General features: G+C 48.1%; 1 protein-coding gene across 1 annotated transcript in view; it reads left to right on the top strand.

Annotated features, from left to right (window-relative positions):
- Nucleotides 1-9,339, top strand: part of pitpnm3 (PITPNM family member 3) — a 51,847-nt gene that overhangs the window by 23,298 nt on the left and 19,210 nt on the right. The window contains 6 exon segments of the mRNA XM_047036517.1: nt 513-589; nt 1,012-1,053; nt 1,055-1,233; nt 7,575-7,728; nt 7,730-7,765; nt 8,394-8,513. Of these exon segments, the coding sequence (XP_046892473.1) occupies nt 513-589; nt 1,012-1,053; nt 1,055-1,233; nt 7,575-7,728; nt 7,730-7,765; nt 8,394-8,513 (608 nt within the window).

The raw sequence follows: 9,339 nt of genomic DNA, 5'->3' as shown, positions 1-9,339 counted from the left end.
AGGGGTAATGAGTTTGGCTGGGAGCCCATGATACTCCACACCACACAGCCAGGGACGCTGGCAGTCTTTGCAGGTGGAGGGAAACATGTCCCCCCCTCTCCCTCCGTCCCCTCTTCTCTCCCTTCTCCCCTGGCCTTCATCTGCTTTGTTTTGGCTGTTTCTGACAAGCCGAAATCCAATTATTTGAAAATACGTACTACAGTGTTGACAACCTTATACCTTTTGGACAGAATCTTCATGATATGTCACTATTGACTTTTCCCAGGCATGTGGTTAGGAGATAGGAGCTGAAGGGCACAGCAGAGGAGACCCACCTGCCCGTTATGGGGGGATAAGGAGAAAAGGAAAGCCTTTAGTAATGTTCAAATTGGTCAGCTGCTCCAATCAATAATCATTTTTCCTCGTGTTATCAGTGTATCTGTGTGAAGTGGCCCATGTAATGACTTTTCTCTCTCTCTCTCTCCCTCCATTTTCCTCTTTTTCTCCGTCTTCCATCATTCGTCCTCCGGCAGAGAACCTCTACCGCCTGGGGCGTCAGCGCTGCGATCCCCCCCCCCAGAGCAGCATTGATGGCTTGGACGACATGGAGGTGAGACCACAGTAATACTTTTCAATACCGACCGGTTTTTCTACAGTATTCTCTACAATAGCTCAACTGGATGCCTTTCATATTTGAGTGTAAGCCGATGATGCAACCTCCTATTTTTCTTCCTTTCGCCTCCCGCCCCCTTTTTGACAATTCTGTTGTAATTCTGTGGTAATGGTCTCTTTCTCTCCTCCCATCTTCTCTCCCCTCATTTTCTCTCTCCTCTCCTTCTCTCTCTTCCCTCCTTCTCTCTATCTCTCTCTCTCTCCCCTCCTTCTCTCTCTCTCTCTCTCCCCTCCTTCTCTCTCTCTCTCTCCCCTCCTTCTCTCTCTCCCCTCCTTCTCTGTCTCTCTCTCTCCCCTCCTTCTCTGTCTCTCTCTCTCCCCTCCTTCTCTGTCTCCCCATCTTCTCTCTCTCCCCTCCAGAAGAAGTGTAAGACCCATGTGTTGCTCTTGGTGGTGCATGGCGGGGAACATCTTGGACACGGCGGGCGGGGATCCAGGCGCAAAGGCCGGCGACGCCGCCACGCTGGCGTCTGTCCTGGAGAAGGTGGCGGGGGCACACTTCCAGGCCGCGGCCGAGCATGTGATGATCAAACTGGTGCCCTGCCCTGCTGTGTGTGCTGAGGCCTTCTCCCTCGTCTCCAAGTGAGTGACCCACATGGATGTGGGGGGGGAGGGGGGGGGGCGGGATAGAGGAAGGGAACAGGAGGAGGGAGGAAGGGAAGGAAAGGAGGAGGGAGGAAGAGATGAGGGGGGGTTAAGAGAGTGAGGATGAAGGGGAGCCTTGTCTCGTAGGTAGTTAAGCTAACTTCCATGGTGAGGCTCATGTAGCCTGCTCTTTAAAGTTGTCCTTAATAATATCTTCACTTTGCCTGCCTACATAGAACACCCACTTTTAGATTTGATCTTTCAGGCCTTCCAGCACAATCCCCCCCCCCCCCCCCCCCACACACACACACACACACACAGACAGCCCCAATTGGACACACCTGATTTTCAAAGCCAATGGGCCAACTGGCTGCTGAAGGTTAAACAGGAAAATCTATGGAGAGGACAGCTTTTAACAGACAGTGCCATGTTAATTAGCATCCTTCTGACATTTGCCTGCCTTTCGAAGCTTTCGGAATATTTAAGTCTTAACCTTTCTGACTGCTGCTGTTTTTAATTGTAAATTTGTTCCTGGAGCCCAGTAGGCAGGTCCTTGGTGGACAATGAGGCAGAATGCAAGAGTCAATTACTTCATGAATGGCATCACTGTCCCCTTTCTTGGTATCTGGAGGCTTCTTTGGAAAGAATAGATCTGATGACTCACTGTGAGCTGTTTGCCTAATTAGTAGTCAATGTTTATTATTGGGCTGCTCCGTTTTACCGGCTTCTGGAGATAGAAGGAAATGAAACGCAGATGAGGTGGCTATACCTCCCAGATAAGCTGCCAGTCAATGTTTTCTTTTTTTTCGCTTCAAAGACAACAGATGGTCCCCTGTACTGCAGGCCTCCATGACATGTTACCGGGTTGGCTTCCTTTGGAAAGTCTTGGATTCCAAGACCTAAGTTCCTCTAATGACCGTTAAATAATGAAGACTTTGGGGCGCTGGAAATCCCGAGAGCTGCAGTTTTTTTGTCCGTTTGGAGAGACGATGTTTGCGTGGATTTGTTGACAGGCTGCAGGGAGCTGCTCAGGCACGACTAATCTTTTCATGTCGCATTTCAAGCTGCCACTCTTTCTGAGGGGAATCTTGTCAGGCACATGCACACAGTTCTCTGCTACCCTCCCTCCATACTGCCGTCAAACGATCACACTTTATGTTTACATAGATCCTACCCATCGATATGCAGAGCGCGTCGCTGTCTGTATTTGGACTCATTCAGCGTGGCTTGGTGAGGATGGTGGGGCCTCGCTCCGCCGCTGTGATTGGCGTCAGTGAGCGACAGCTACCGCGGGTGAGAGTGTAAATAGATCTGAGGGCTGTAGCCTCAGCAGCTTGACGTCCTGCCGCATGCCTGCCATCCTCACACATCCACCTAGGACACATTGACAAGAACAGCAACCCTCGGGCGTTCCACAGAAACGACTTATTGGGCCACAATTCTCAATTGCCTCTCCCTGTACGCCTGGCGGTCATGGAAACACACAAACACACAGCGCATGTCTCACACGCACAAACTCTCACACATAGCTCAAAGTGACTCACATTTGCCACTGTCACTGAATGGTGTCATATCTAATGCCTGTGTTAGACTGGTGGGCATGTGTGATCTCATTTATTGGCATGCCAATCCAAACAGCAGCAACATCACAAGAATCCTCTTCACAGGGGCCCCGACGAGAGAGATGGCTGCCGTCCTCTTAAGTCACAGTCCTGCTGGGATCTTACAGCGTCGCGGAAAAAACACGCACGCTGTAACTAAGTGAAAGGTTCTGAGCGCATGCAATTGCTGCTCAAGAGTAAGCCGAGAGTCAGAACTCGAGTCTTTTATGCAGAGGACGTTTCCCCGTAGAGAACGGACACGTTTTCCAGTGTTTTTTTCTTCTGTCGGTCTCCGTGCCTCTGGGATACCTGCGGTGACTCTGAGAGGCCTCTTGGTGCTCATTAGGGCCTTTCTCTGCTAACGAGGGAAGATCCTGCAGCTAGCAGGGTGCTACTTTAGGCGTTGGAGGGAAGCTGTAATTAGAGGGCAACATTGGAGCACATACATACACACATGCATGCACGCACACACACACACACACACACACACACACACACACACACACACACACACACACACACAGGAAACAGGAAAGGTTGTGTACTCACACATGCTAAAACACAGGCAAGCTAGCGGAACCGATGAGGAGAAAAACTCTGCCTGACTTCACACCATCACACATCTCATTAACAAGTGACACCGGGGAAAACGCCCACCGATTGATTTCTTCTCACTGTCAGAGAAGCTCTTCCTTGGTGACAGTTCCAGGAATGGCAAAATTGTGTATACAGTTAAACTATTAAGTACTCCATCTGAACAGCGAAGAGAAGTGAAAATGGCTTTCTCTTGTCCTGTGGGGGTTCTTGTCAGAGAGCAGAATCAGTGTGCCTGGGGGTCAAGGGAGAAGACTTCAGCTTCGTCTAACTAAGGATATGTGTAAGGGTGTGTGTGTGTGTGTGTGAAGGTTTGCGTGTATCTTTTATGTGACCTGGATGAACCACTTTCCTTTCATCTTATGCACATGGACCCACTCTCCATTCCAGGGACCCCAAGTGACTCCCCTGGGGGAGGGGGGGGGGGGGGAGGGGGGGAGAGGGGGGGGCAGGTCAAACAGGAAGCTATCCAACCCGGGGGTTTATTGTCTTATACATTTAGTCTGTTACATCAGAGACACATGAGAGAAAGAGAATGGTTGGTGGTGGGAAGTATACATTGTTTTATTCACTCCTTAATTTTTTTCACAAATTTCTGTAGTTTTGAAAATACGTAAAACTTTGTGTTGTGTGTGAAAAAAACAACATTTCTTTTTTTTTAAATAGCTTTTCTTTTTCTTTTTTTATGGAAAAAATATAAGTTTAGAAAAGAAAGTTTGGGAGATGTTTGACAGGAGATGTTTTAAACTGTTAAAAGGACTGGCGAGTGCTCTGCGTTTCTACACTGTCTTTTTTGTGTTAATGTATCAATATGATGTGAGGTCCAGTTACCAGTGTGGCACTAAACATGCAGTAGTAGGCTAATGGCTACTTTTTTCTTAAGTCTATGTCAGAGCCCACACTTCTTTACTTGAGTGAAAAAGTATAGTCAGTATTTTATTTTTTACCAGAATTTTTTGACATTTGTGTTGTGTGTGTAAACGCCTTAACAAAAAATCTTTATTGATTTTAATGAACACATCATATATCTATAATGGCATTCGTAATATCAATATCAAAATCGATATGCATTAACGCAAGGCACATGGTGTAAACAAAGAACAAATCAAAGAAAAACAGTCATTTTCAAAAGATTAAAAAAAATCTTCAATCCACTATGCACAAATCACTTCCGCATATTGCATACATTTCGAGCTACATCGACAATTACGAAGGTAAGGTTTATCTAACTCACACAGTAAAAGTAGCTAGCTATGAACATATTTGAGCAGTAACGTAGTTAGGCTAGCTAGCTAACAATTTTTAGGTACATTATAATTTACTCAATTATCTGATTGTCAGCTTGCCTGCTAGTCGTTAATGTTAACAAATAGATAATTTGTCTGTCATTTGTTACCTATGGATAAAGTAATGTAACATGTCTTTCTCAGAACATGCGCAAAGTCGTATGTTCTGAGAATGGCACATCCATGATGAGGATGTGTCAAAAAACATTTGAGCTATGCAAGTGGGCCGCAAAGTGGAAAAGGTTGTGAATGGCTGCTTTACTTAATCCTACGGCTGAAGCCCTTGAATAAGGAGACTCTGCGTAGTTCACACACCCCTCACATGACCTGGTCACACGCCAGCAATGATCAAGAAGCTTTTCCCACCGAAACTCTAGTATATGCAGTTTGGCCATGTTCTTTTTGAAGACACCACCATTCCACATGGCTGGAGATTCTTAGCGCTGAGCACACAGAGAGAGGACTCTCAGACATGGTGTGTCTTTGAAGGTGTTTACCTTGATGATGATATGCTTCGAAAGGATCATAGTAGCAGCATGCCAGCACTATGTCAGTAATGTAAAGGGGGTTCAGCCGCGAGGTCTGCTCTGTGCTCGACAGTACATATAGGTGTGTGTAGGCATGCTTGTGCATATGTATCTGTATGCATGTGCACGCCGTATGCATGCGCACACCTGAATGAATGGATAATACTCTAAAGGGTTGTGTATGATTTGGGATTAAGGGAGTGGTACTGCCCATTACTTATCTGTCAGGGGCTTTGTTGATGTGAGAGACCGGTGGAGCTAGGGTGCGATAGAGCCAGCTATCAGAGTTGAGACTAGTTCGGTGTCAACCCTCCAGCTCTCTCTCTCTCGTTGTCTCTCTGTCTGTCTCTCTCTATCTCTCTCTCTCTTTTTCTCTCCCTCTTCTCTTTCTGTCTCTCCCCTCTTTCACACTCCGTCCGTCTTTTCTCTCTCTCTCTCTCTCTCTCTCTCTCTCTCTCTCTCTCTCTCTCTCTCTCTCTCTCTCTCTCTCTCGTTTCCCTCAGTTTATCAAGGGGAGTGCGGCTGTATTGATGTTGCCATGTCAACCTCATTACTTTTGATACCTAATCTTGGATCTTTTGGCTGGAAAGGTTTTCTTAATTGGAAATCTAAACACTGGCCTCAAAAGTTTAGAGAGACAGAAAGAGAGACATTGATAGAAAGGTAGAGAGAGTGAGAAAGAAGCAAGGGTTGGTCTAGCTGTTGATTATTGCACCTTTCCTAACACGTCGTTGATCACTGGATGATTACCGCTTCTACTGTGGGATGCTAAGAAATCTTTTTCTAATTGTTTGTACGGATTCTCAACAAACAATAACAACTTATCCTGGAAATGAGCTTTCAGACATCTTTCATCTACAAGATGATCACTAATTGTGTGCGCCGTAGGCATGTCTAATGAAACTACCAAAACCACACAACATCCAGTAGCTAAGGAACTTCTATTCAGGTGACACAAACCCTTGACTCAATATCATGAAGAGCAGGTGTCTCCATAAACAGATGACTAATTATTCACCTTGGCAAATAAACATGGAGCTGAGAGAAGCCCAGCTGCACTGGGCCGGGCTGGGGCCAGTGTTGACAGGCTGTCTGGAGCAGGGATGGACTGAAAACATGTAAATAGGCCATGTCCCTTCGGACTGTTTTGGTAGTGTGTGTGTGTGGGTCCCATACTAGCAGCAGGGGTCTCTGTTAACATGACAGGAGCCAGACCCTGCTTGACTCTGCACAGCTAGGCTAGACTTTAGCTACACACACACACTTCCTCAGGCTAGCACAGGGCACTAGTCCTGAGGCTGTTTGACACCCCCCGTCACATGCACACTACCTCCAAGCTCTGTTCATGTGTGTCTGGCTCTCCTAATGAGAGAGCTGGTGACCGTCTGTGGCTGCAGCCGTAGATCAGCCTTTGAGCGCGCTGCTCACCGCCTCCTCCTCTGACGGCGCTCTCTGATGGATGACAACAGGGCTGCCCCAGCTGTTCAAGGAGAAGGCACACCGGCGCTGCCATCCTTCATGTCTTCCCCACGCTGTCGGGTAGAGGCTCGGCCGCGTGCGCTGTCGCTATCTGTGATTTCCACATACACATGAACCCCCGTGCGTACAAACGCACACACACACACAAACGCACACACACACCGCGTCCTCTATGCTGTGACCTGTGGCACTTTACTAATCATGCCTTTCATCTGCTAGGATAAGACCCCACCCATCTTTGTCACACACACACATACATACACACACACACACACACACACACACACACACACACACACACACAGAGTCTACATTTAGCAGGCTCTGTCTAAAATAAGATGGAGTGTATAAATTGAGCAGGCAGGCGATGGATTAGAGATTATAGGCTTTTCGAGTTTTGCCTGCCAGGCTGTCATATTGCACCTCCGGAAACAGAATAAAGGAGAGAGAGAGAGAGAGAGAGAGCGAGAGAGAGAGAGAGAGAGAGAGAGAGAGAGAGAGAGAGAGAGAGAGAGAGAGAGAGAGAGAGAGAGAGAGAGAATGAATTCAAGATTGTCAAGAAGATGCTGATCACATGTCTTTTAAGGAAAGCCATCTTTAAATGAGCCCCAGCTGTGTTTTAGAAGGATCTTTGATTAGGTGAAGCTACCTGTTAGGAGACATCCTACCACTTCCATTTGTAATCACAGCCTTGATGAAAGTCAAGGTATCATTCAGGCAAGCACACTCTGATATAGACCAATGGCAACATCACAGAACTATGGCAACACACTGATTTGAAAAGGCTCTCCCACTAGCTAAAGGCTTTTTTTTCATCATCTCCCTCCCTCCCTCCCTCCCTTGTCCTCTAGTCTGAACCCGTACAGCTACGATGAGAGTTGCGTGTCCAGCAGTGTGGATCACCTCCCTCTGGCTGCCCTCCCCCTCCTCGCCATCGCCTCGCCGCACTACCAGGATGCCGTGGCAACCGTCATCACCCGCGCCAACCAGGTGTACCACAGTTTCCCTGCAGTCCCAGGACGGACAGGGCTTCTCCGGGCAGGTGCGTGCCCCCCCCCCCCCCCAAAAAACACACACACACATGACTCACCAGGGATGAGTCATGTTGAGCGAGACAGACAGGGAAGGAGAGGGGGACTCTTACCCTCTCATCTTACGTGCCACATCCAATCACACGCTGCTGACAGTTTAGTAGGAGCTAATGATTTTAGGAAGAAGTGGTAATTGATTTAGAGTGGACCGTGGGTTAGTGTACTGCACCGTGTTCCCTCTGGAAAACATGTCCCCCGTCACAGTGTCCACCCACCTTGAGGACAGAGGGTGATGGATTATTCCTTCTGTGTCTTCATACATGGGACGTTCTCTCCACGGCTCTACTGTGGTGACATTATGTATTCGCAAACGCAATTAAATAGCCAGGGGCGTCCAAGTACAGTTCATGCACGTCAAAGCAATTATGGAGAAATGTGTTGTTCTATCCGTCTTAATGAAGTGTTTTATTGACATTCAGACTGCTCGGTGAGTCTCCGCAGACCAGGACGCAGGATCCTCATGCTGCCGTCCAGGCTTTGGCTGGTTACATTGATTTGAGCGGAGCGAGACGTCGTTCTAAATCAGTTTCGCTCTGCGCGCACGCGCGTGTGTGTGTTCTTTCCCCCCCCCCCGACCAGGTGTGCTTGATGGGAGACTGTGTGGGGGGGGTGTTGTGTTTCGACGCCCTTTGTTTCAGCAGTCGCCAGAGACACAGCAGCCCTGACAACTGCAGCAGCAACAGCAACGACAGCCTCAAGGTAGGAGACCACAACAGACTACCGATTTTAGTGTTTGGCTAGCTAGCGGTCTGCAGATTGCCATTGCGTTAGCATTAGCTAGCTTTCTGGCTCAGGACTGCTGAGCACATGAGCATTGGCCAAAACTGTGGGTTTAGCGATCCTCCCATGACAGAAGTGGATACAGAATGTCTCAGTGTTTCGTGAAAGGCCTCTCTTCTTCTCGCAATTCTGTCTGTTTCCAGTCCATCTGTTCCCGTGCGGCTCATCTGTTCCCTGGCCCTGACGTCTAACTGTCCTCTGCCCACCTGTCCTCAGTTAAACTGCCTTGTCATATTTGTTTACAACCAGTGAGCACTACAATGTTCCCGGGGCTGAGTGGTCTGTCTGTCAGTCACCACAAACTCTCTCCATTTTCTTTCCTTTCTCCTCTGTCTCCTTCCATCTCCTCTCCCTCCATCTCCTCTCTTTCCATCTCCTCTCCCTCCATCTCCTCTCCCTCTATCTCCTCTCTTTCCATCTCCTCTCCGTCCATCTCCTCTCCCTCCATCTCCTCTCCCTCCATCCCTTCCCCCCTCCATTTATATCCTCTCTTCCACCCTTATCTACCTCTGTCTCGTCTCGTCTCCCTTTTTGCCTCAACCTTCACTTCACCTTACCAGGATACTCAAAACTTTGGATAACAGAAATCAGCTCAACCTTGAAAACCTGAACTGATAGTATCTCACAGACCCAAGCCCACGTTTTTTCTCCTGCAAGCTGGATAGCAGCATTATCTCCTCACCCTCTCGTTACCAACATGGTGGGGAGAGAGTGTGTGTGTGTGTGTGTGAGCCTGTGTCCCATG

This window comes from Hypomesus transpacificus, chromosome 15 (genome assembly GCF_021917145.1).
Source record: "Hypomesus transpacificus isolate Combined female chromosome 15, fHypTra1, whole genome shotgun sequence".
NCBI lineage: Eukaryota > Metazoa > Chordata > Actinopteri > Osmeriformes > Osmeridae > Hypomesus > Hypomesus transpacificus.
The sequence above is the reverse complement of the archived record's forward strand: the minus strand, read 5'-3'. Positions and strand labels throughout refer to the sequence as shown.